General features: G+C 43.6%; 1 protein-coding gene and 1 non-coding gene across 2 annotated transcripts; one reads left to right on the plus strand and one right to left on the minus strand.

Moving 5' to 3' along the window:
* Positions 1-948: 948 nt before the first annotated feature.
* On the minus strand, positions 949-26,281 carry LOC149332695 (U4/U6.U5 tri-snRNP-associated protein 1). The gene is made up of 21 exons (XM_089558285.1): positions 25,922-26,281; positions 25,097-25,145; positions 24,943-25,001; positions 24,356-24,518; positions 23,029-23,134; positions 22,253-22,327; positions 22,085-22,181; positions 21,811-21,950; positions 20,105-20,177; positions 19,469-19,542; positions 16,985-17,044; positions 15,173-15,291; positions 14,009-14,103; positions 11,503-11,630; positions 10,714-10,881; positions 10,459-10,563; positions 8,608-8,692; positions 7,144-7,234; positions 2,075-2,297; positions 1,172-1,293; positions 949-1,085 (listed from the first exon to the last, which is right to left on the minus strand). Exons 1-21 carry the CDS (start codon positions 26,172-26,174, stop codon positions 1,061-1,063), a joined length of 2,310 nt encoding a protein of 769 aa, XP_089414411.1. The 5' UTR covers positions 26,175-26,281; the 3' UTR covers positions 949-1,060.
* On the plus strand, positions 3,163-3,285 carry LOC149332696 (U6atac minor spliceosomal RNA). Its single transcript, XR_016285392.1, has one exon. It is a non-coding gene; the product is annotated as a U6atac minor spliceosomal RNA (small nuclear RNA).
* Positions 26,282-27,779: the final 1,498 nt, after the last annotated feature.

The following is a 27,779-nucleotide window of genomic DNA, read 5'->3' on the forward strand; positions in this document are numbered from 1 at the left end:
CATTTATCGCAGGTAGAGATTACGTTGCACTGCAAGCCACCACTGTCATCTCTAGCGAGCCGGCTTCAGAATCTGACCTTGAAAGAGAGCTGCAAACTTGGGCACTAAAGCAGAGTCGAATGAAGTGCAGTAAGCGTCCTGCTAGAGCTTTTCAGAAAACACCCATGCCATTCGTCTCTTACCGCTGACGCTCGAGCACTTAAAATGCCCAGACGTCGTCGTCCAGAATAGCCAGTTACACAGCATTCACCAGTACTGCCATTTTTGGGCTTGAAAGAGGACTGCCATGCGATCGGAGGCTTGCATGATCTTTTTATTTATTATAGAGTCCTGCAGCATCCGAAGGCATTACTGCAAGCTTGGGGGGGAGGGGGTGGCAAATTTTGCTGCGGGCGGTGTTTTGTTGTTGCGCGAACGAATTTTAAAATTTCCCACTTTGTGGCCTCAATCCAAGATTTCTACAGGCAACCTTGCGTGTGTGACGTCACTGGACGCACGGCCGTCGTTATTCACTCTGCGTGTGCTGAAGGACAAACTTCTGAGCTGGCTTTTGGTCATTTCAGACAAATAATGACCCAAGCTCTCACTTAGTCACCAGTTTGGTCAATAAACGTGCACACAATATGTTTTGTGACAGTAACCGTGCCGTGCTGTCACTGAATGGTCCGTCGTAGCGCCATTTGGTCGAAACTCAGTTTCAGTTTCGGTTTTCTTGTCTTTTGCTCTTTTTTAAATGCTTCTTACTTGGTATTCTGAAAAGCAGTTTTCTGTAACAAAGCGAGGGAACCTAAGGAATGTGATGCAATTATAAACTCAAAGCATTCAGCCCCAAGAGTTGAACTTTAATGAGTGATTGTGAAGAACTGCATAGTGAATCTTATCTTGAAGTTGTGCTAATGATGCACCAAAAACCAGCAAAGGCATCACAGCAACAGGTGACAATCACTATTCACCAGTTTCAACTCGAACATGACACGTCCCATCTTTATTTGATTACACAGAAATTTTCCATGTTTGAGGTGTTTTATTTACACAGGGCAGGAGGAAGTAATGCAAGGTGTTACTTAGGCTTCATTAACGAGCTCCTGAAAAAGAAAGGAAAATATTCACATTATTTATGCAAGACAAAATAAGTGAAAAACATTGACCATGCATATAAGAGATCACTCACTGGTTGAGTGCTTTTGAGCCGCCACTTAGTAGGATATATGGGCTCTGCAGTTCCTTCTGTTTCTCTTGAAGCAACTTCAGCGTGCTGAGAGGAGTGTCAGTAGAGCTCATCTGCTTCAGTTTCTGTGGGAAGCATCAACGTGGAAAAATACTTAGCCAATAGCTTTTACGAGCAAAAAGCTGTCAAAAATTTAATGGCTGAATAAGGTATCAAAAAAGCAACAAAGGTAATGAAAAATGAGCTCTCAAGAAATGAAACAACCAACAGTCCTTACTCCGCTACAAGTGGTCAAGAATGAAAGATGTTAAGTGCTGCACATGAAAAAAGAAAGCAGCAGCCTTTCCACTTGTCCTTACTTCGCCACAAGTGGCAAAGAATGAAAGATTTTAAGTGCTACACACGAAAAAAGAAGCCAGCAGCCTTTCCACTTTCACACAGATATGTTCAGGAACTAAGAAGTCACTAGATAGTAGTTACTAAGGTAGACTGAGGTAGGTAGGCAGGTAGGTAGGCAGGTGGGTAGGCAGGTAGTAGCAGTATAAAACTTTATTCCGCAAAATGGGACGGGACAACAAACAAAAGAGGTAGGCAGGTGGGATGCTCGTCCTGACCTCGCTTTTTTGTGTGTTATCTTACCACTACGCTCTCCATTCAAACATCAGAAGTAGATATAAGGACTAGTCTAATTAAAAGTTTAAGGATATACAGTATATGCACTGGCAAAATGACAGCCTATGTTCTGCTACAAGAAGTTCCTCAATAGAAGGTGGTCAGTAAATGAGGACTGGAACAAACTTCACAAGATTCAAAATATAAGTTTGTAAGCTTGGGCTATGAAAAGAGAATTCATATTCGAAGAAAAAAGAGACAGCAGATCAGGTTTTTCCGCCAAGAGAGCCATACCACATGCTGGTCGAGCTTCTTGGCACGCTTGTCGACCTTGTTCTTTCCCGATCCCTTGCCGTGGAATTTGTGGGACAGGTAGCGGAACGCTTCCTTGGCATTGAGGAGTCGTCCGCCATCGTCGATGTACTCCAACTTCACGTCCGGCTTGTACGCATCCTTCTCCTTGAAGTCTGACACGGGGCCCGAGTAACGCTCTCGCCGACTCGCCTTGTCGTCATCGCTGATTTTATGGTAAAAAGAAAGGGGTGGCAGACGGAAAACAATGTCACGACTTTTGTTAAAAACGACAACGAAACGCGACATCAGCGTCCCTGGTGAAACGCGCACGTCAAAGCGAGAGCCGTGAATCTCGTTGCCGCGCACCTTATTTTGTACAATTCAAAAGTCGCGCCTTTTTTTTCCGCGGGACGGCAGAAAACAAAAACAAATTCTCCGCAGATTCCAGATTACATTCGAAATTGCGCTGTCAAATCGTCTACCTTGAGGGTTACACCCATGCAGAAAACAGGAAATGCACACGCACTTCCAAGACAAATAATACAATTTCGTTAATTACGTAATTGGCAAATTAACGCGTTAATTAATCAAATAGTTAATTCAAACGACGCAATACGATGGAGCGTCAGTTTATGCTCGGGCCAATAAACCAAACACACACCGCTAACACCGCCTTCTGGCGTGGGTCGCCCTTTGAAATAATTCAAAATTAATAATTTGTCGCTGGAAATCATTCTAAAACATCACAAGATACTTATGGTGACAAACCACCGCACACTACCAGCAATGCGCGGCTGGACCTGTCTGGCGATTTCACGCGGACGGGCCTCGAGCATCTGCCTCGGAGAGTTCACGCGGATGGGCCTCTCAGTGAAGAGCGAATTTTTGGGTTTTTTACATTAAACTTGAGCGTGGCGCGAATTTGAGATAACAGACAAGTGGTTGACGGTCATTGAAATAAGGATTACTCCATAAAGTACACTCAACTTAAGCCATTGGCCGTTATTTTTGGTGTTTATAAAAGTGGTCAGGCTGCCTGAGGGCCGCCGAGCAGGGCTATATAAGTGCGGAACGCTGCCTTGTAGTTTGTGTTGTATAAAAGGAGAGACGGTTAGCACTCCCCTTGATAAGGACGGAACGGCCTCTGGGCCTCACAACACACATGGTTAAGGCACAGCCGCTTACTTCGCGGCACTTAACCTCATTTTTTTTTTCTCTTTTTTTTCGCGGTTTTACTTTCCGCTAAGCAGAACGCTCGGCCATTTGCCGAGAGCGTATTACAGTTTTATGCATTCCTCTCGTTCTCGGCGTTGATGACGGCGATACAAATTTTATTCCCGCACTCCACTGAGCATTACATTAAGCACAAAAAAAAAAAGATGGCGGCTGAATTAAGCCAGATATTCGAATTTCCAGCTGCATGCTGATAGTGAAAAAAACCTAGACACATCGTGTAAGCTACCCAAATGTATGTTTCGACTAGCTCTAGCTCATTTACATTGTATTTTTTTTTAAACCATGTCTAATAGAACTGCAGGCAAGAAACTGCAACATTGAAAAGGAAAATGAACTAAGGTGGTCAGAAATCAGTATTTGATATCATTAAATATTCTGGAAGTGCTTGAAATTCTGCACTTGATAATAAAAACAGTGGGCCTATATTTTATCTCTTTCTTGAATAGGCATTGAATGAGTGGGCATGCTGTATAGTTCAGACAACAACTCATTCTACATTGATTTAACCTATGCCTTCCCACCCACAATATTCTACATATCAGCCATGATATCCCACAGAACAGAGCTATCTGAAAGCTGATTTCAAAAGGAAGGGTGAGGGCTAATGCGTAATTGACATCACAAATTGAAACAATTTATTTTGTGCCATGGAGCCTCATTTCAAAAATTACTGATTTACAACTAATGGGCTGTTTGAATTAAACTGAAATTGGTTTCTGAGGGAAAGAAATGGTGCAGTATTTGTCTCACATCTCTGTGGACATCTGAACCAAGCCGTAAGGTAAGGAATAAAGTAGACAGTGGGGCAGTAGTGGAGATCTCCCAAATAATTTCGACCACCTGGGGATCCCTCACTTCAAATGAGCATTCTGTGTACTTCTAAGCTACAACCATATTAATCAGCTCTCCAGAGCACCCCATTCTATTTTCTCCACCGTGGATATGGTTTTAAAAATTTTCTCATGAGGATCTCCAAACTGAAAATCTCTGGTGTACAGATAAAAAAAAAACTGAGAAGGAAGTACTAGAGTGACCAATCCAGACACAACCTTGATGTAAGCTTTTATATTCTTGAAGCTTTAGTAGAATCAAGGACTTGAAGATTTTTTAGGTGGAGGCCTTTAATGCCTTATCGTTGTAAGCAGGAGTTGTCGACAGAAATGTCACGCTTTTCATTTGGTCGAAATGGTCCTGACTTCACAGTGCGCGAATTTCAAACGGGCCAATTGTACTTTGGCTAGTAACCATGCAACCAATTAAAGGGATGGTATAGTGATGCTCCAAGTAAGTGGGACTGAGGTTAGCTAATTGCTTCATTACCCAATTACCCTAATTAACCTTTTAGTCAGGCCAGATAAATAAATAAAACCGAGTAGGAAATTGGTCCAGTTGAGGAATCGAACCAGGGCCTCCAGAGAGCAAGATGAGCACGCTACCATTCTGCCATGCCAGCTGGATGGTTTGGAATGAACAAAGGCCCCTCTAGTAAATAAGGTGTCTTCCACTCCCATCTTCCTCCCTTCCCATTACAGCAAGGTTCAGGTGTCCACCCAGATATGCCAGACAGATACATTTCCTTTCCTCAAAAACCAATTTATGGATGAGCAAGGCCTAGAGCTGAAGGGGCGATGGCGTTTTGTGGACTCCCTGGCAGCATTCCAAGACACTGTCCCATTCCACTCTTAGAGGCGAAGCTTAACATCTTAACCTTACATCGGTGACACAAGCAGCAACACCGCGCTTAAGGTTTCCGACTCTCCACACTTTAGGTCAACAAAGCGCCCCCCTGAATTTTCCAACACTACAAAAATAGACACCAAAATTACGTCATCTGGAGCATTTACAAAAGAAAAAAAATCTATCTGCCTTTCATGTTCTGCTCTATGCTAATGCTATGCTGTCAAGGCTCAATACTATTATTCTTACTTGAGTACCTAAGTAAAAATGCTGCTTAGATGAGTCACTTCCATTATTATCCCTTCTTATTTTTCACAGAACGTAAAGTCAGTAACTAATACTATCACCCCACTGCTATGTACACGAATGTTGAAGCTGTCGTTTAAAAGACTTACACTTGCAACATGAAAACATTTCCAGCAGCGAAAGCTGGCATGCTCGCAGGATTATCTCCTACATGAAGCAGCAGAACACCACAAGCTAGGTGCTTCAGGTGCCAAATAAGAGTCGGTGTCATTACTGCGTCCACTTAAAGCATTACACACACCGAACTACAGATGATGTAAGGTCAACACAAGTACTGGCTATCAACTACTGCAGTTTATTTGCAGAAGTGCATTGTGTAGGTTTAGAAATAATCTATATAGACAATAGGGGAGCAGCAGACATGATAGAGTAAAAAATAAAGCACATGAAGAAAGAATGCGCAAGATTGAGACTGACATACCACTGAAACATTGTTAACAGACACACCCTGCACGTGTATGGCCCAGCACGCTAAAGGCATGAAATATATTCCACAAAAAATTGATAGAAGGACTTGTACAAATTAATGATGAAACTTGCTGCACATACGGAATGCCTGTTAAGTTAGTAGGGAAGCCCAATCATAACAAAAACACTGGTGTAAGGTTGTCTGTGGCTAGTCAGTGCTCGTGCAGTCACGATTTCATAGTTGTGCTGTAGGCCCATTTTAATATTCAAGATTCTAGTTGTTTTTTTTTGTGCAGCCTACAGATTTCATGCAGCCTTGAGAGTGCACACTATCTTATCCCCCCAGGAAAGTAGCTTTGCAACAAGTTATAGCAGGTACTATCAGCAATAAATGAAACACAAACAAACACCTGAACCGTGAACAGCAAAATGAGAAATTCTTAGCGGGGAAAACCTCAATATTAGTGAAGGGCAATTTCATTTTGAAGGCGCAAAGACTGCCCTACAGAAGAATAAATCAAACCTCACTTGTATTTCCTCCCCAGGAGGTAGTATGTTGGGGTTTTTGTGTAGGCACTTTAGCTCTCTTCTTCGAGTTTCATTCGTTGCTGATGGTACTGAAATGCCAGCTTTCTCTATCGTGTGTTGCGGAAATAAACGCGCCCCGTAAAATGCTTCTTTCAGCTAAACGGGCGTATTGTTCGAGCTCAAATTTCGCATAGAAATGGCATTTGGTCGGCAGAATTGTTTAATACCACGTTTGCTTGGGGTACTTACCTGATTCGAACAGAATAAGTCGGATATTCACATCGTCTGCGGCGACGATGAAGGAAATTAAGCTGCTCTGTCAGCTATCGCACTGGTGGCTCCATCTCGTTTGTTGGTCGTGAAGAATCAGCAAAGGAGGGGGCTTCGGGGGGTTTGAAGGCGCTCTTTCAACTGGTTTTTTAATGGTTACAGAAAACTTAGCTTGGCAAAACTAAGTTTTCAGCAAGTTAAGTTTTTTGTGAGCATTAAAAAAACAGTTGAAAGAGCGTCTTCAAACCCCCCGGAATCCCCCTCCTTTGCTGATTCTTCACAACCAACAAACGAGATGGCGCCACCGGTGCGATAGCTGACAGAGCAGCTTAATTTCCTTCTTCGGCGCCACAGACGATGTGAATATCTGACTTATTCTGTTCGAATCAGGTAAGTACCCCAAGCAAACATGGTATTAAACAATTCTGCCGACCAAATGCCATTTCTATGCGAAATTTGAGCTCGAACAATGCGCCCGTTTAGCTGAAAGAAACATTTTACGGGGCGCGTTTATTTCCGCAACACGCGATATAGTAGCAGCATACTTTTGAAACTGTCTAGCACACTTAACGATTTCTCCAGTAATGAATATGCCTGCTATTTAAGACTGAAGAGAACACACAAAAAAAAAGCCAGGTACTCACTAGAACTTTTCCTCAATGGTGTATGACTGTGCATTCAGGGCACTGTGCTTCTTGGGTTTAACAGCTTGCTTCTCTCCCGTTTCGATGTAGCCTGCACGAACAGCTCATCTCATAAACAAACTGCCAGAGCAATCATGGCAGAAGTGATAACGCTCGCCAAGCAATCTAAAAAGCATAGTTCATTGTCATTAAGCATGGAGATTTATGCGAACAGGCAAACGTTTCCGCATGAGCTTTTTGCTCAACAGGAACTTTTTAAGGTGCTCATTAGTTATTCTATAAAGCTCCAAAAACATATACTTGAAACATGCACTGGCAAATGTTTCCAGGTGAGCTTTGTGCTCGACAGGAAAAGCCTTCTGCCAGTGCATGTTTCAAAGAAACATTTTCTGGAGCTTTATAGAATAACTAATGAGCACCTTAAAAAGTTTTATGGGCACCACTGACATGCTATGCACCAATCAATTCAGTCCATATCACCTATAGTAAGGTGAACTTTACCAGAAATATGAACGACTTGTGTGCTAGTATAATGCTAGCACACATCAAAAACAGTAAAATGGGCTTACTATATCTTGACCTAACTGGCCTGAATTAGACAAACAGAAAAACAACTAACAAATAACTGAAAATAAAACTTTCTTTTAGAATTACTCTGGTTACCTGCTTACAGTAGTTTGATGGCTGATTTCAGCTTGTATCACACGGTCTGCCTTCTGTGCATAATGCGAGGGTGATTACCTCCTTACCAAAAGTAAGGTAACAAAGAGTTCTCACAGATATAGTGTTTCACCTGTTGTCTTAAACTCCCTCCAGGGCTGCAGCAGACAACCACAGTTTTATTGCACAGCTGTTAGATACTTCACACCACGGTGCTAGAAGCACTTGAGGTGATACCGAGGCATGCCTCTGCCATGCAGATGCCACGGAGAGCATTTGCACGAACTTCCTGAACATAAAAACTACTATGTCTTTGCCAGGAATCTTTGTGCCAATAGACAGCACTCTAATAGACAACTCCCTGACTCTCCTATTTTAACCTATGTTTGCACAATTACAAAGCTTAGACAACACATTGGACACCATAAACAATTACCCAACTCTTTTCAGACAGAGATTAGCTTGGCCAGAAAAAAATAAATAAAAATAAACAATAGGAAAAATTTTTAATGTTAGAAGTCTGCGGTTATTCCTTTCATTTTATTTTTTTGCGGTTTTTTCTGCGTTGATTTCTGTTGCGCATATTCCTGCTTTGCTTGGTTCAATGCGAGTTGCAAAGTTCTGCTCTAAATCGAAGCTGCGTACGCCTCCCTCTTTTCGTCTCTCCACTTCTTTGTGTGCTATATATGACCTACCAGGTTCCAATACTTCCACGACTCACACCGAAACCCTTTCGACAGATGGGATGAGTCGGGCATGAATCACACACACAAGTAAGCGTCAGCTATTCACACATGCCCTCACCTTTCTTAACTGCCAGCTTCAGGGCCCCCGAGACACCAACTGAAAGGTCAGGTTCCTCTTCTAGAATGGGCTCTTTTTCTCGATCCTGGCACAAACAGCAAGATAAGAGAAACAAAAACAAGCATAGCGGGCAGCTTATTCAGCGCGAGCTCCACCACTGAAGCGAATGGCGCTATACTCTGCGACAGCTTTTTCTGCCAATGGAGTGGAAGCTATGAAGCCGAAATATACACCCTTTCTTCCTAAACAGCAGAGTTTAGTCCCTGCCTGCAGTTACCGATTTTCTCTTAAAGCGTAGTACATTGTTAATATTTTTTATTTAAGACATATGTACAGTCTAGCACGGTTATAACGAAGTCGGCGGGAATCGGAAATCACTTCGCTATATCCGCTATTTCGTTATATGTGGACTACGAAAAAAAATGCAAACATCGGCATACCGATTTATTGCCGCTGAAAGAAGTCGTCCAGCGTCCCCTGAACACGTTTCGCGAGTGCGGACTTCAGGATTGCGGCTTCCATACCATCCAACTGCGAACCAAAGATCTGGTCGAACTCCGCGATAACGATAAAAATGAGCCACGCTTCCAACATGCACAATGCTGCCGCGCTTTCTCCCTGCCTTGTGCACCGCGGCACTGACATAAAACAAAGCGCGCGCTGCCACACCTCCTGCAGACTGCAGTCCAGCCGTGGCGCCGACTGCCTGGGAGAAATAGAGAACCGAGATTGGCCAAGACGGCCGCTCTCTGCGACGTCATCGAAAAAAAAAAAATCGTCTCTGTTCTTTTTTACATTTTTCCCCTGCGCGGCGTGCTCTACCCCGCTCTACGCCGTGACGCCGTTCAAGGACGGCGCAACACGAGACCGGCGTGCCATGCGATGCAGTGAAGCAACCTTTCGCTCCGCAGGAGAGCAGACGACGCCACGAAAGGACGCCGTAAGCCGAATTTTGCTCTTATTTTCGCGGAAAAAATCGCCTCAAGGACGCAAAAATGTGTTGATTGGCAGATTATTTTTCGGTTGGTATTAAATCTCTTCGTTATATCCACTGACGCTCTCTTATTTACTTCGTTAAAACCGGACCCAAAATGTATTGAAAATGCAAAAATGGGAATGGGAAATTGAAATCCCTTCGTTATAACCGCTATTTCGCTATAAGTGGCTTCGTTATAAACGGGCTAGACTGTATAGCTTAAATGCCAACTTTAAATGTTGAAAGCCAAGGAAAAGAACAGTTTTCTTGATCAGATTACAACAAATTTGCTGGGCATGTCCAGTTACAAGAAGTCTCCATAGATGGCGCCAGCTGCCCCAGTGACCGGATGAATGCGCCACGGAGAGCAGTACACCAAGTGGCCAGGTGCACCGTCATGTGCCTATACTATTTGGCGGAGTGAAACAGTTAAGGATGCTCCACCCCTGTAGCGTTCCGCTGACTGTCAAGAAAAACTGTCACATTTGTATAGCGTCATCTCGTGCTCAGAGGGGGGATTGTGCGACTCCTCTTGCTATGGGAGAAGTCTGTGGATAACGATGTACAATTTTTGTCAAGCGCGGTATTCGGCCACTCCGTTTCCCGGCTACTAAGTTTCCCAAGGTGGTGCGTTTCTTTTTTCCGCAGTCCCATGAAAACCTTAAGAGCTAATTTTTACTATATCTGTCATGAAACCTCACTTAAGAATATTGCCGCATGCAAGAATAACTGATAAAGGAAAAAGGAATACATTCAAATTTCAAGTTCCATTCACGCAAGGTCCACAGCACTTCCCTCTTTCCCACACATGAATACTTTCTCTTTCTGTAGAAACTAACGAAAAACGGATCAATGATGGGAACAAAATGCAGAACCTTGATCTCCACAGGTTTTTCTTCAATGTCAACCTCGTTCCAAGCACCACGATTTGCCGCATCTGGTCCACCCTCTTCTTCAGCATTCTCCTCTATGTCCATGTCCTGCAAAAGAAAGTAAGAGCTGGTCAACAAGCATTAACATCCCATGACAACTGTCACAGTCTACGTTAGGATCACACATTAAGCAGATTACCCTCATGAGCCAGCACCATGAATTATAAGAAAGAAAGGATATAAATTTAAGTCACGTGCCAAGAGTTCCTCGGCTTCTTCGTCACGGTTTCCAGACATGCCATACGTTGGGATGTCACCAAGAGTTCGGCAGAATTCCGCTGTAGAGTTCAGCACAATTGCTTTTGCAGAGTCTGCGTTGCCTTCGCCCTCTTCTTGGTCGCGAGCCAGTCTAGCAGACTCAGCTATCTGTGGTGAGAAACAAACAATGAAGCATTCACAGACCTGAGCAGCTACCCAAGTAAATGAATTCGAATGATTGTTACAGCACTATCTGCGGCTAACAAAATTTCAAATCTCTCATACTGATTCAGGAAATCCGGAAGTCTGTGCAATATGCTTATGGGAATCCCCAGACGCGCAATGGGATTCCAACGTAGATTTGAAAAAGCTGCGCAGCTTTTTATTCTGCACAACTCCACTGCTTCACTTTGATTACCATACTAATTATTACTAACAATGAGGAGTATTAAACAACCAGCTGCTTCAAGTTGTCTACCAATACAGTCTCGCTCTGCCATTACATGGCCATCCTCACCAGCTCAGCAAGAACAGCAGTCAAAACCAAAATTCCTAGTCTAATAGTAGCTCCCACTCCAGTCCCCAAAATGGGACATACTTTCCTTTCACTACAATTAAAAACCAAAAAAGAATTGTAAAGATTTCATTAGCAGCAGCCATACAACTGCACTTAGGCGCACACCAATCCTAAGTACTTCATAATTATATTGGCTGAAGATGAATATAAAAACACCACAATGCAACAGTAAACCAAGAATATAATATCATTAACTAGTCTATATTCCCCACCTTCTGGAAGGAGCTACCCTCAACCTGACGCAGCCGCCGTGCTTTGGTTAGTGCAGCTTCCAAAGACTGTTCAGCATCATCATCTTCAACAGCCACGCCAGTCAAGTCTTCATCGGGTCCAACCACATCTAACGCAAGAAGGTGCACAAAAGCATGAACACACTGTACACCACAACTGCGCTTCGCATTTCAGATTTGAAAACAGTACTGTCCACTAAATCCGAGACTGCAGTTTAAAAATCGGTGTGGGTACTCTTTCTTATCAAAAATTAAAAACTCTTCTCCAATGTGCAAATGAGCAAGAAACATTAGAGTGGAATCTGAATGTAGGCAGCATATATATATATATTTAACAACTTGTGGAAAAGGCTGTGGCCAAACAAGCTTGTACACTATAATTAATTGTCTGATTATCGCAATGCCTTCAGGCAAAAATGAAACTCAATAAAAAGACATCGCAGCAATGGTACGCGTGGCGCCATCTCGCATCCATCGGAGAAACGAGCTCTCCACTTAGCACAGCTGGGTTTCTCCGGTGGGTGCGAGATGGCGCTACGGGTACCATTGCTGCGATGTCTTTCAGTTTTGAATCGTCGTCGCCACATACGATGGGGATTTCCAAAAACTTCTGACTGAATCAGGCAAGTACCCCACCTAAATGTAGTATAAAACAAAACTGACCACCAAATGCAACCTCTGTGCGAAATTTGAGCCCAAACAAACGCGCGGTTAAGCCGAGAGAATTTTTCTTCGATTTTCTCTGATTTACGCAACACGCGATAGTGTTTCTGGGGCGCTTGCCCGCTTGCTTTATGTGGTTTCAGTTCCGAGTATTGCCGCATAGATGGCTTTTTTTTATCGCGCTTTCAACGCTCGGGGGTCAGTCAATACACGAATCACGATCAGGCCGGGGTGCGAACCCAGCTACAAACGAAATAAAGGTGAGGGCGACGCGCTCTTGCGGAAGATCCTGCGTTCTGGCCGTCTCCGAGCCTCCGCACTAAGGCTGCCATAAGCCGCGTCGCTGCCACCGTGTCTGTCGAGGCAGACGCAAAGAAGGAAGACCACAGCCATCACTCGTCTAAGCTTCAAAACAAGAAACCTCAGTTTACTGTTGTTGTTGCGACTGAGCGAAGGATGAAAAGGAAAGTGTACGGGCCTGCCCACTGGCTCTAGCCGAGCCACCACCGCTGCCACGTGCAAATAGAGGAGAGTTCAAAGATAAGAGGAAAGAAAGAAAAACGAAAAAAGACGCGCGTCACACAACGCAACAACCGCGTCCGCCGCGGTGGACGCTGGCTGGAAGATCAGATAAGCACCGAAGCCGCGCCCGCTCCACCGCCTATCGATTTTTTTTTTTTTCGTTAGAGTTGCGGAAAAGATTACCAGATAGGACAGATGCGAAGATAAACACGCAGCCCTACCGCGCTATCGCTTCACCAAGTCAGGTGACGAATCATGCGTACAGAACATGAGCGACCGTTCTCGGCAGCTTTCAAGCAAGCCATCATATTACCGGCGGAGGCGCGAAAAATTCAGCGGCAGCGCGGGGACTCGATGTCGCCGATGTCGCCGACTTACGTCAATGGGAAGGGCGCCTTTAGCGCGTGATAACGCTAAGCTTATTGTGCACCCGTGGAGGATTACTGCCGTTCACGCTCGGCATTTACGACTGGCGTCTTTTCTTGCTATTCTGATTGCTTGCGCGTTGAGGGGAACGGAACGCCGCCGTAATCAGGGCATTGAGCCATCTTCAGTGGTGTGCCGAACTCCGTCGCCGCAACTCGGGCACTCCGATACGTTGGAGGCTGAGAGCATTCTTGATGGAAGCGCGATGCTGAGTGCTGCTCGGAAGTACTACCGGGGACAATTTTGCCAGGACGCGCGAGCGGTGCTAATGACGTTCCGCTTGCGGCGCGAGTTTTGTACAGCCGTTTCCATTCTTGCTCGAGGGAATGCAAGTCTGGGAATGTAAAAGTTGTTCTTCCAGTATAAATTGCCAGTAAAAATTGTTCTTCACTCTAGGTGTTAAAATTTTGAAGTGTGGTTTTAAATAAAGCCTCAGTGCAGTGTGTAATGGCATCGTGTGTTGGGAAAATAAATGGTTTTGGAAATGCCTACTGTCACTCAGCCTCTTTTTAGTGCCAGAAGTACTATTCGAACTATTCGCTTCCAAATTATTCGAAGAAAATCGCTATTCGCTTCGAATTCGCTTCGAATCAAAAAACCACTATTCGCACACCCCTACTCTTTTCACTTACTTGCATGTTGCTCAGCTGAACACGTAACCATTTACTTGCACAAGCGAACAGTCGAACATGTTTTGGAGGATATCCGTTTGCACTCGAGCCCTTATTTGATATTAAATCCAGATACCAAAGCTATGTCGTTTTCAGAACACTACTATTCAATTCAACCCAATTAGACCAATAAATCAACTGGACACTTCTACAAGGTGATGTTAAAGCTTCCCTCCTCCACAGGCAGCGCATGCAGGTTTGCTCACCTTCCTCCTCAGGAGGTTTTGAAGCGTCCTCGAAAAAGTGCTGACTTTGAGGATTCACAAAGACAGGCTCGGTAAAGTTGTTCTCGGGTCGCCGCCTGCAAACAACAGAAAAGTACAACATTCAGTGCTGCCTAGTCCAATCGACCAAAGGATTTAGCTCTCTCACATTACTGTAGGCAAATGCGTCAGCCTAACCAGGTGTGGCCACATAATACAAATATACGAGCAAAAGCAAGAATACAAGGGCAAGGAATAAGCAGTTGGCAATGACACAAAAAAAAAAAAACACTTCGAATAAAACAACGGAGATAAAAATTTCGGAACAACTTTTCATGGTCACCAGTTATATATTAAACATGCACAATTATGATAACTCTGTCATCATGACGATCCAAGCCATATGTGACAAGAGATGGTTCATACCTGCTCTGCTCCAGATTACTACAGCCAATTAGCTGCACAACACACTCAAAGAACCACTTTAGTTTTTCTTCCAAGGCCCACTAAAGAGTACTGAATAGTTCGAAACAATAATACACTGCCTGCAAAAACTCCAGACAAAATGTCACCATCCTCATACTCCTAGTACCCTTCAATGCTGGTTGTACTCCTGCGTACTACGAAATTCTACGAAGAGTTCTTTGATGGTAAGCCACACTTCTTCACAGTAGAAGCACCACTCAGCTTTGAAACTTGTTTTCGTTTTGCGAGCACTGAAAACCTCAGTCATTCTAAGGATGCAGTACTACTGTTCACATATAACCGTCACGAGCGGGTATTCTATCCAATAAACCTGTAGTCCGCCTTCAGACTTGACACAGCATCAGCTAACTACCTGCTCTGACATGAATACCAATAATGCTAAATAAGGAGCTGCTTTCTGATGGCCACGTCTGCTTAAAAGGATTAAAATGCTACGCTGCACAAAAAGCAAGTTGGGAACTTGCTTTTTGTGCAGCATAGGTCAGAAGGCATGGAACATCATCCACAACCTTATTAATGTTTGAACAATGCAAGCACACCCCATTTCAGCATGTGCCTCAGGCAAACCACTAGCAGAACTTTGCTAGTTGTAGAAAACCGAAAGCTGCAGCAACCATGTACGACCTACCAAGGAGAAAAAATGAGTACACAGTGGCACAGCAGAGCATAACGCATTACTACCTTGATCCATGGTCCCTCTTGTCGTCTCCATGGCCCGGTAGAGGAGCAAGGTCATCTGCACTGAAAGTCTCGCGCTTGCGCGTCTTCCTCACTTTCTTCTTGGGTTTCTTGAACTTTGCCTGCAAAAGATAAACATGCAGTGACGCACGAGATTCATGCAGGCTCTCATTAACATAAAATCATCATCATCATCATCATCAGCCTGACTACACCCACTGCAGGGCAAAGGCCTCTCCCATGTCTCTCCAATTAACCCTGTCCTTCGCCAGCCGCGGCCACCATATTCCCGCAAACTTAATCTCATCCGCCCACCTAACTTTCTGCCGCCACCTGCTACGTTTGCCTTCTCTTGGAATCCACTCCGTTACCCTTGAGGACCAGCGGTTATCTTTCCTTCGCATTACATGCCCTGCCCAAGCGCATTTCTTCCTCTTGATTTCAACTACAGTGCCATTAACCCGCGTTTGTTCCCTCACCCACTCCGCCCGCTTCCGATCTCTTAACGTTACACCTATCATTTTCCTTTCCATAGCTCGCTGCGTTGTTCTTAACTTAAGCTGAACCCTCTTTGTTAGCCTCCACGTTTCTGCCCCATAGGTGAGTACCGGTAGGGTACAGCTGTTGCATACTTTTCTCTTCAGGGATATTGGTAAGCTACCATTCATGATCCGAGAGAACCTGCCATATGCGCTCCACCCCATTCTTATTCTTCTAGTTATTTCCCTCTCATGATCCGGATCTGCGGTCACTACCTGCCCTAACATAAAATAGACATGTGCAAGTACATACTACAAATGGTTGATCAAGTGTGCATTATTTTGATAATTTAACAACTTAAGAACTGTGGCCCGATTTCAGGTCATCGACCCTTCCCATGAGATGCGCACCACAGTTTAAAAACCAAACCGATGTAAAAACCTGCTTCTGTCAATTCCATTTCTTCAGAAATGTGTAATGTCTTAAAGCAATTACTTCTCCTTTTCCGAGCACTTCCTCCCCGACTGCTCCTACGGTTGAAAATCTCATGAAGAAAGCACATTTCCATTACAATAACATACAATGTCACATACTATTCAGCTCCACTTAACCAGGATGCCAGCAAAAAAAGATTTAACCCTTTAAGGCGCTTTGTACACAACTGTGTAGACAGCAAACTCACAGCTTTTTCTGAGAGACTGGTGCACCTAGCAGTGATTTCATTGTTTCAGTTGAACTGTGCAGCCTTCTTGTCGCAAATAAGTTGGTTTTTTGTGCCATGTAGCGAATGCAGTAAATAATATTTCACCCAACAGTGGGCTAGGTAGCAGTTTGTCCACCATTTTTGTGCAGACAGATTTTGTTGCAAGTAAAAAAATTGATTATTTTTGCTCAATTTCGGGCGTTATGTGCATCTTCGAAACGCAAAATGATTCCACAATTGCTAGGGTGCTTACCAGACACATGAGAACATTTCGGTGCTACTATTTCTAACAAATCTGGCACTTTGTACGGAACTCTGCACATCGTTGTACAAACTTACCTGCTGGTCTTTCACGCTCAAAAACTAGCAAAGTTATTTTCTTGAGGCCTAAATATACTACTTAGGTGAAAAAAATAACTGATTTCAATAAAACAAAAAATGGCGTCTGAAAGGGTTAAGAGAACACAGGCAACTACAGCTTTCAGGGCACAAGTTTTATAGAATTATGAACTAAATGCTGACATCGCAGCAGAGACAGTTTAATCAACTCCACAGTCTAACCAACGCATTAACACAGTGCTTGTTCGATACAGAAGAACAATAGCCTCAGAAGGAAAAGTAAGACTACATACCATCTCATCAGGGGTGAAGTACTCGGTAGCAAGCTGAGGAGCAGGCATGGCCAGGCTGTCCTAGAAAACCAATCAAAAGGCAACTTGAAAAATGACACCTGAAGAACAAGGGCAAAAAGGCAAAATCAAAAGAACTCAAGGCTATGAAGGAGAGTTTTTCAAAATGCCTGCAGGGGACCCAGTGACAAACATACAATTTAAAGGCTATTAACTTCAATCACGATAGTCCACAAATGGCACAAATGATTTAGTAAGATCAATTCAGCTGTACATTTTGTGTCTAACTAAAATAAACCAAAAAAAGAGCTTTTCTACTGCATTTACAATAGGCCAATAGTAGAACACGGATGTGTTGGTTAGATCCCGCAAACTTCAAATCTATTTAACATGCTAGGATTTGTGCAAAACTGTGCTGCTTGATTTGTATCTCGAAGTTACAACTTCACCAGTAGTGCTATTGAAATTAAAGTACCCCTGAGATAGGGTCTATCGAGCACAAGTTAAAAGCACTTTCAGTTAGAGATGCTTTGTAAATTTTACCATTACAGAAAAAAAAGTACAAAGAAACTTATTTGCTTCTCCTGCATTTCATGTCAAGTATACAAGGCCATGGGTTAAAGATAAGGGCAGTGAAATTAACAACCAGCACATTTCAAAGTGAATTCTTTCGCCTCACAATCAACTAAGAATCGATAGCATAAGCAAGTCGTCAAGTGCCAATCTGGCCTGAGGGGTTTAATGTCCCGAAGCAACACATGGGCTGTGAGGGATGCGGTAGTGAACGGGTCCGGATTAAATACGGCCGCCATAGCCAGGATTCAATCCCAAGCTGTTATGACCAGCAACCAAACATCAACGCCACTGAACTGCCATGGTACATTCGAGCGCTGATCTGAAATTATATTACAAGCTCTAGAATGAGATATGTAAAAGCATGTGCAGTTATCCTTTTTTGTGTTTGCTTTTTTTATTGACTGTTGTTGTTCTTTTCTGTTATATTGTTCTATATTAACACTCTGGCCTGTAGTGTTATGTATTCATTATCCTCCCCACTGCAATAATCCCTCCAGGCACTGCAAGTACAGTGTATTCACAATTGGGGTCACAAACAATACACGTATCACCCAAAAATCGCATCATCAAAAGCGAGAAAATCCATATGCAGAAGCAAAGAAATGCATTCATGCTAATCTGTTTGCCAGTGACAGGATTTATTTACGGCCACAGGCCGCTGCTCACTGCGCGAATGCGTATCATGCACACCAACAATCATGACGTCAGTAATGTACGGGCCGTGCGCAACCCATGCTCATTCACAATATTGGCAATGTGCCAGTGCATACTAAGCATCGTGGATCAGTGATATGCAGGCAATGCTTAGCACTAAAGGGTGCGATCGAGGCCCAGCGTTTTCATGTCATCTGTAGTGGCACGGGAGAATGTTTGGAACATCTGAAATTCTGCATACCGCACACAGTGCACTCCAGCGAGGGAATTTCACAAATTTGTATCATCCTCAGATTAGTATCAACCGTGATCGTAACATTGAGATTCTACTGAAAGTACGAATAAATAAATAAAATATAATGAAATGTCTTAACACAAAGCTGACAGTAATAAGTGTAAAGCAAGAAAACTAACATAAATGCAATTACTTCACAGGAAAAAAAAAAAAAAGGACTCTGCCTTGCAACATAAAAAGCACTTAAACCAAATGAGACATTCTCAAACTCGTGACAGGCTGCAGAGAGAAAAAAGAACAGTGCACAAACTTTACGTTTCAGCAGGAAATACCAGCAGCTTTCAACAAATGTCACACTTTTTTTTTTTTCCAATGCCTCTAAACATTTACATTCAATGCCTACACCTTATTTTACATGTGACAACGAGATCAATAACACAGAAAATAGATTGCACATTTGATCATCCCAATCATGATCGTGCCATCAGTACCACTACTTGAGGTATTTAGACTACCACTGGAGCATTACCACAATGCACTACGTAGCAATGTACACTCCGTACATGGTCAAATATTTAGGGGAATCCCCCAAGGTGGAGTAAATTTGTAATAAAGGAGTATTTACTCATTGGGGGATTCCCCTAAACATTTGACCAACACTGTTCCCACTTCGAGTTATTGATCAATTCGCTCTCGTCCTACCATAAGCTTGCCGTCCTGGTTAGCTCAATTGGTAGAGCGACTGCTCCGGTGTGGCGGTGGTCCCGGGTTCGAACCCCGGACCAGGACGAATTTTTCTTTAACTACGAAGTTTCTGAGAAAGCTGTATAGCTTTCCTTTGTAGCCGTATGGCTGCGCTTGGGTGGATGCCAATGAGTAATTACTCCTTTATTACACTCTGTACATATTAAATATCTTTCACACTCCCTTCAGAGTTTTCCCCAGACAGGTCACCAGCAATTTAAATTAAACCGACATTTCTCTGGCACCATGCAGAACAATCAAAGTGCACCAGTACGCACCAACTGTTTTTGCTTGAGCTTCATTCGTACCATCTCCAGTTCCCGTTCCTTATCTGCCTCCGTGGGGCCCGCACCTGGAATGTGAACATACCACCACGTACACAACCTTCAAAATGTAATACGATACAATCATCATCAGCCTGAATACACCCACTGCAGGGCAAAGGCCTCTCCCATGTCTCTCCAATTAACCCTGTCCTTTGCCAGTTGCGGCCACCGTATCCCCGCAAACTTCTTAATCTCATCCGCCCACCTAACTTTCTGCCGCCACCTGCTACGTTTGCCTTCTCTTGGAATCCACTCCGTTACCCTTGAGGACCAGCGGTTATCTCGCCTTCGCATTACATGCCCTGCCCAAGCCCACTTCTTCCTCTTGATTTCAAGTAGGATGTCATTAACCCGCGTTTGTTCCCTCACCCACTCCGCCCTCTTCCGATCTCTCAATGTTACACCTATCATTTTCCTTTCCATAGCTCGCTGCGTTGTTCCTAACTTAAGCTGAACCCTCTTTGTTAGCCTCCACGTTTCTGCCCCGTAGGTGAGTACCGGTAGGATACAGCTGTTATATACTTTTCTCTGCGATACAATACGCAAATAAAAGAGAAGAATGGACCTCAAGAACTTGCAGAAACTTACCAATGCAGAACTTGTCCCGCTTGACTCCTTCAATTTCTTCGTCGTACTTATACAAAAGAGACTTCTTCTTCACCTAAACACAAGACAAGGGTGAGTGAGCCCACAAAAGTTAAGCAAAAGGTTCAGCGACGCAAGTAGAACTTAAAAGCCATGTTCAAGAGTGCCAAAAAATATTTAGCAGCAACCGTTAAGGGTGGGTTAAGAACCACGCAGAGAGATAAACTGACTAGCTCAAAGGAATAACTAGAAGAGGGCAGTGTGGTTCACAAGTGGCAACTCATTTATTTCAAGGATATACTTTCCTTTGTGGAAAAGGATTTTCCGGGCTAGTTGGTTCATTTCTGAAATAAAGATTTAACTGCGCGAAATGGTTAAGACACAAGGGAGACACATTCACGACACATGCGCTTCTAAGTGTCGTGAATGTGTCTCCCTTGAGTCTTAACCTTTTCGCGCAGTTAAATCTTTATTCCTTTGTGGAGCAACTGCGTAAAAAAAAATGAGTAGATTTGCATAGTTAGGCCAGATGTAAATTAGGAGCACTTCGGTTTTCACTTCGGTTCCAGTGTCAGGATCCACTGTTTATAGATGGAAGTCATTCAGATAGCAACAATGGGCTAATATGCAGAATCAGTCATTCTCTACTTTCCATTCATAGATCCCTGGGAGTCCTCATACCATTACAGACGCAGTGGTGCAGCTGTTAAGTGATACTCCACTGCCCTGTCACGGCAGGTGCTGCCATTGGTGGGGCTTGTGAGGCCCAGGTTGCTCGTCCCGAGCAGCCTCTCGAGACCAATCATTAACTAAAAACTGCCACCGCGGTGATCCGCGGTGTGGTGTGATCCGCGGCGTCAATACAGACCCCTCTTTCGCATTGACCCCGTTTGTGAATTCCGCACGCCCCGGAATTTAAATAGACGTGACTGTAATTGCCTGCACCGAATTCGTCTGGACATTGCCTTTTCTAAATTCTATCTTCATAAAATTGGTGTATCAAGTAGCCCTCTGTGCCCGACATGTGGTGTGCGCGAAGATATTGAACACTTGATTTGCCACTGCCAAATCTTTAATACTCATCGCAAGGCACTGTTAAATGCAGTAGGACTTCGTCAGGACGACCCCGTGCACCTGGAGCATGTCCTTGGACCCTGGACTGATGCAACTTCGGCTGAGCGAGGGACAAAAGCTTTCTTAGTTTTTCTAAGGGACACGGGTTTAGTGGACATACTTTGATAGTCATCTAAGGGACACGGTTTTGTGGACATACTTTGATAATCATTGTGTGTGTGAGAGTGCGTGAGTGTTGAGTATGTTTGATGTCACTTTTTTTTTTTTCCACCCTCTTCTTTCATCCTCACCTGGAGTAGCATGCCAGGCCTATAACCAGGCAGACCTCTCCATTATCCATTAAAGTCTCCTTCCTCCCTTCCTTCCACCTGCCACAGTGGGCAGTTTGCCCACAATCCAGTGGGCAGATAAACCACAACCCGGTGGACAGGTGGTCAGCCTGCCACAAAGTGGGCTTCAAACAAACAAACAAACAAACAAACAAACAAACACTAGCTAAATGCAGAGAATGGCCACTATAAGTGCTAATGCACTCAAAGAAGAACTTAAAATACCACACTTTGTTATTCCAAGCACTCCATCCACTGAACACGAACAATTTTATGAGTGGCAAGCAACAAGCCCTGAATACTCACAATTCCAAACTCATCAACTTCGGAGTCCTCATAAGGCTGGTAGCCTGGCTTGCCCTTGCGGTTTTCCACATTTCGCTCAGCCCTCTCAGCGTCTACCAGGTTGACATTTTCAAGCACATCACCACCTTCATCCAAGACGCCTAGAGAACAGAAAAAGAGCTTTGATCAGCTGAGCGCTTCTTCATAATTCGTAGAGGCCAGCAAGGAACACTGTGTTGTCAGCTTTTCACAGCTCAGTGAGACACTCTAGCAGTAAGGATGTTCCCACAGTTACCTTGATCCTTCAGCGTCAAAATGACGGTCTGGCCTTCCTTGAACCGGCCTACACCGTGAAGAACTTCAAGACCTTTGAGGTGCTTGGCTGAGTACTCCTACAGAAGAAGAGAATATAAGCACTCAGTTAAAACAAGTTCAACATTCATTAAGAAACTGCCAAACTTACCTTAGCTGGTCTCAGCTCTTCTTCCACAAGCTTTCCAACACCAAATTCTTCATCCATTTCCTCTAAAAGCTTGGCCTACAGTAACAACAAAGACAGATGCTCAACTACTCAACATTATAATTCCTCATTTCAATCAAATTTCAACGTGAACGTCAAAGTGCAGACTGCAGCAAATGTCCAATGAAGTCGAGCTCACCTCCGGTCCACTGTGAGCATTATAAATCAGTGGCCTAGCCAAGCACAGCACTCGGCAAAGCATAGTAAGGCACAGAAAGAATGTTTAACCACACATCTGTCATGAAAGAATAAGCCATTCTGGACCCATGTTTCTGAAGCACTGAGACCTATTTATTTAGCTTGCTTCTATGCATGTTTATAAGTTCAGCTTTTCATTCCATTTTTTCTAGTCACAAAGATCAAAAGGCTTACTACTTTGAAGCTTTTACATTTAAGCAATAGCTTTGTATCTAATGCTGTCTAAAATATCAACAAAACATACTGTCTGATGAAATATAAGCAATATTACAGATGAATCTTCTTCCATTTTTTTTTGCTTTTCTTTTAGCATTAGTTCAAAATGAACAGTGGCGATGGTCACGCAACTTGAAGATGAACAATAACCACATACAGCGCAGTCAACATGTTGTCATCTGATGTCCATTCATTCTCGCATGCATACACTGTGCAATACAAGCTCCGACCACCACTAGGACTTATTAAAGTTTGCGAAAATAGAAAAACAGCCATTCAAAGCCGCCAAATGAAGACCTGCTCACCCTCTTTTCAGCCTTTTCTTTTTCTTCCTGGAGCTTGCGGCTTTTCCTGACCCATGCCAAGGCATCATCGTCTTCATTTTCCACGTCACCCAAGCTTTTGACCTCTCTGGAAAGAGACACGCCCTGGATATCAGCCATAACCCCACACTAACAAGAAGCTGGAGGTCATATTTAACATTTTTACTCTCAACCACAGCGGCTATCAGACAAAACATTGTGCTCAATTAAAAACAGGTCCGGACACCGAAATTTACCTTTTTGATTAAAATTATGACTCCAGCACTGATTCAAAGGAGTATGTCCAATGTTCACGATCTATAGGCGGCACAACAAAATCCAAGGTGGTTGTCTGGAAAAGGGCAACGCTGTTTGGTCTATGCGCACCATACCAGAATCTTAGCGTTGGAATGTTGAAGTTGGTAGGCAACAATATGGCGCTGTCATCTACTGGCCCATTCATCTGAGAAAATATGAGCCACACCGTAGCACGGAAGGCGAGAATTCTTTGATTAACTTAAGGCGGAGAGCTGCTGACCGATAAAGCATGTCACATCATTTATTTCGGAGTGAAAGCTTTCACTACACTAGATCAGTGCAGGCAGCGGAGCTGCATGTATTTTCTCTGTTAAGGTATTTTCAAGCTTGCCATGTTTGGCTGCAGAGCACACGGCCCAGTTCAGCCCATGTACAATACGGGGCCATCGGATTGGTAGAGTTGGTAGAGCGACTGCGCCAGTGGAGCGGGGGTCCCGGGTTCGAACCCCGGACCAGGACGAATTTTTCTTCAACTGCGAAGTTCCTAAGAAAGCTGTTCACTTTACTCTGTAGCCGTACGGCTGCTCTTGGGTGGATGTCAATGAGTAATTACTCCCTTATTACCAACCTACCCCACCTTGGGGGATTCCCTAAACATTTGATCAAGTATATAAGGGAAATGCGCAACAACTTAGACAGGACACAGAAAGAAACACATACAACAGTTCACGAGCGCATTTGATCAAGACTGTTTTACTTGTTAATTTGAAAAATGATTTCTTGTGCCGGAGATAGGGGACTCCTAAAAATGTCATGCGATAACTAACTTAAAATGTTGGAAAAGCCACTGAAGTTGCCCTTTAGGTGCAACAGTTTGATTACATGAAGAAAGTACTTGGTTACACGACTGAATATGACTGAAACACAGCTCGTTCCTCAAGTTGCAAAATTATTCTGGTCAAGCTGTGATAAACTGCATTTGACTAACACGTAAACCTCCCTCTGAAACAGCAGGAACTTGCTCCACCACATGCCGTACAAGTCACCCTTAAATTTAGGTGATTACACTCACCTATACTTTTCAGTAATTTTCCTCTTCTCCCGGTTAGCAGTAATCTTCTCTCTCAGCTTTTGTGCTTGCACCTTTTCCTGCATGTTCTCTGTCTTGACAAAGACCTCTTTCCGCTTCTCACCTTCCTCTTCATTGGCATCCCCGGGCGGCACATCTCCAAGACCTAGCAACACAGACACAATTTCATGCACAAATTTCACAAAATCTAACGACCAAATTCTGCAAAGGTGAAGATAAATGAAAAACACCTAAATAATGACAGACAGAACAGCTGTGAAGCATTACTGTGTCTAACATTTTTTCCCTGATTTTCGTTTCAGGCTAATAACGAACAAAGAAAAAAAAAGCAAAATAATACATTCAGCCCTGCCATGTCTGTTCTTATTCTACGGTGATGGAAGTCTGAACGTCATGTTGCCCTCCACACTCCATTCAACAAACAAGCCCACCAACTCATCTAGGCATGTATGCATACATGCAACAGCCTCATACACTCAGCCCAACTTTAAAAGCAAGGTGACTCACATATTTGCACACACCGCACAGCCAACAAAGTTTCAAAGGAAGAAACAAGTGAGAAATCTTACCTGGTATTCCACCTCCATCTACTTGTAGTGGCTTAAGTCCAAGTTTCGCTCGTAGCTTGCTGGGAGGAGGAAAAAAAGAAAATGACAAGGACGATACAGTACGCAACCCTGCCAGTAGCAGTTGGTAGAGTCAAAACCAAAATAAGCCACTCACTTGGTCTCGTCAATGCTGAGAGAAGACCTCTCTTTGTTTCCACTGTCACCTGAAGAAAGATACGGCACATAGTAAGTGTGTTAGAACTTCAGACAGATGGTTACTATCAAACACTACTGAAACAAGTCGTGTGCACCGACGACGCGGGCAATCCAGACACAACCAATTCAATATTCACTGATGCTAACATTAGAGCACTTAGTGTCAAGACCACATTAGCTTAGAGTTCAGCTACGTTGCCTACTGTGACAAAGTACACACTCTGCCCTACTCATTAAGTGTATAGGCAAGTTATTCGAGCATGCAGCAGTGCTGACTACATGGCAAGATCTATATTTGTAAAACTTTCAAAATACAGTACTTCTTGACAAACATTTTGTAACAGGCACTTGAGAGAAAAAGAGCAAGGTCTTGGCATCTGTTGAAAAGAATGTGTGTACGGAGAAGTTAGCACGAAGAGTGATTTTATGGGCACCGTAAGGTGACCGCAGCTACTTCCGGTTTTCGCGACCAAATCGTGCATATAGCCATAATTTAATGCTGTCGAACCTGCAGCAAGGCTTTGACAACTGACATTTCTTCCCCAAGTACTTGTTCGTCTGCAGAATTCTAACGTTCCCTCGTTTCCTGAACGCGTGCTATGTTTGACCTGTCAAGAAGCAGCTTCTCAGAAAACTAACAGGCAGCTATTTGTTGAGACACACGGTGTTCGCACAGTGAAACGTCAGAGACAGCTCCTATATCTGGAAATAACGGATACCGCGGTCAGTCACGGTAGGTTTCAAGCAATCAGCACTGCGCGTACAGTGCCACTCAGGTACTCACTCTCCGATCCGCTCTGCTCTTGCTTGATTCGGGGCGAGATATCGCGTTCTTCTTTAACCCGGACCTTCTCTACGGGCTGCTCCTCATCATCGGCGGGCGCGCGGGTGCGCTTTCGGTCGCGGTGTCGGTGTTTTTCCTTGGTGCCATCGCGCTCCCTCGATTTGGAGCGCGAACGACGCGACTTTTTCTTGTCCTTGCTCTTTTCTTTGTCCCTTTCACGATCCTTGTCCTTGTGTTTCTTGGAAGAACCCATAGCTACTTTATTGCAATTCGCAGAGAATCCACCCGAACTTTCACATACACACTGGCTTTAAAACAACGACGACAATACGTTCGTCGCCATTGTATATTGATTTCGATTTTGGATTGGATTGGATCTGTGGTACACAGATGGTTCTCTGCCGAGCTAATAAGGCTTGGTGCTTTAAAAGTAATCTCATTTGCTGTTTAAATTTAAACGGCAAAAAAAAATTTATAATGTACTCCAAGACATAGTTGTAAAAACTTTTTTTTTTTATGACGAAGAGCGTAAACTAGCGTAAACTGGGTATAGGCTCAACGCGGGAAATTTGGATGTGAAGAATATAGTTACTGTAAAATCCGTCCATGGTTTCGCAATATTATTCACAGCTCTCTGCAGATACCCACACAAACTAGCTACATTCCACCAACTTTCAGATATTTGTCACGTGACCGTAGTTGCAGGCCTTTGGCCAAGTGGCACGCGGCCTGTAGTAAGCGCGCGTGCTCGTGTGCTTGCGTGTGTGTTAAGTACATTTTTATTTATTTATTTATTTATTACAATTACCTACAGTACCCATTAGGCATTATCGTAGGGGGGTTAATTTGCAAACATAAATATATAAAAAGAAACATAACAGAAAAGCGGAAGCGAAAGCATGCATTCAGTTCTGAAGAAAAAAAATCAAGCGGTCATTTTAACAAACAGGACGGAAACACATTCAATGCCAAGTGTAAAAGACACACAGAACAAAAAAATTGTTACTCAGTTTCACAACGAAGTACACTGCATGTAAGGTAAGACAGGTTCAAATAATGTTCTCGATGGCAGGTGAAAAATTAGGCGCAGATACTACCTCATCCGGAAGTAAATTCCAGTCTGAAATTGAGCGCGGAAAGAATGAAAACTTAAATGCATTTATGCGACTTTGATATGGCCTGATTTTTTTGGAACCAGGCCATATCTGTCCTTTACTGTGCTTTACTTGCTTTACTTACACTGTGCAGATCTGTGCTTTACTTACACTCTCTAAACAAGCCTGCGTTAATGGATGGAGTATTACGTCATGGACGCGCCATTGTTGCACACTACTCATAGATTCCAGCATTCGCCCATCCGTTATGTTGTGGTTCGTATAGTAAACGAATTAAGCACACTAACACGTGAAGAGATCGGATGTTTTTTCTTTGAACTTTTTTTTTCCGGCGACTTCAATGCAGCTGCGCTGTACATATACTGCGCAGAAATAAACGGATCCAGCATCTGAATCCTTTTCCCCCAATTGCAGCAAAGTCCACCATTTAACCGCCTGGGTGGCGCGCGTGATTTTCTCCTGTTTCGTCAAATATGCGCTGACATGAAGATATTTACAGAGGCACCTCGTTAATATGGTCACTTCGGTTACCGAACAAAGCTGTCCAAAGCGAGTCGTCCATAATAAAGAATCGCGAATAAAAATAAAATTCAGAAGAAAAAACAAAAAAAAAAACGAAATGAGTAAGATCTTTTTCTATACATAGTGCCAGCCAGTAAAGATGAAATTAGACAATTTTGGGAACTACAAGCCCATTATCCTGGTCCTCATTAAATGCGGTGTAGTTTGTCCTTTTGACGTGT

This window comes from Amblyomma mixtum, chromosome 8 (genome assembly GCF_055824585.1).
Source record: "Amblyomma mixtum isolate Tamu chromosome 8, ASM5582458v1, whole genome shotgun sequence".
NCBI classification, from domain to species: domain Eukaryota; kingdom Metazoa; phylum Arthropoda; class Arachnida; order Ixodida; family Ixodidae; genus Amblyomma; species Amblyomma mixtum.

What these genes read in the sequence shown, in the direction of transcription:
- LOC149332695 (XM_089558285.1), bottom strand. Translation starts at nt 26,174, where the DNA reads ATGGGTTCTTCCAAGAAACACAAGGACAAGGATCGTGAAAGGGACAAA. An exon ending in CTCAGCATTGACGAGACCAA is followed by an intron (nt 25,002 to 25,096) that starts GTGAGTGGCTTA and finishes TCCTCCTCCCAG; the next exon opens with CAAGCTACGAGCGAAACTTG. An exon ending in TTTGACGCTGAAGGATCAAG is followed by an intron (nt 21,951 to 22,084) that starts GTAACTGTGGGA and finishes TCTGTTCTCTAG; the next exon opens with GCGTCTTGGATGAAGGTGGT.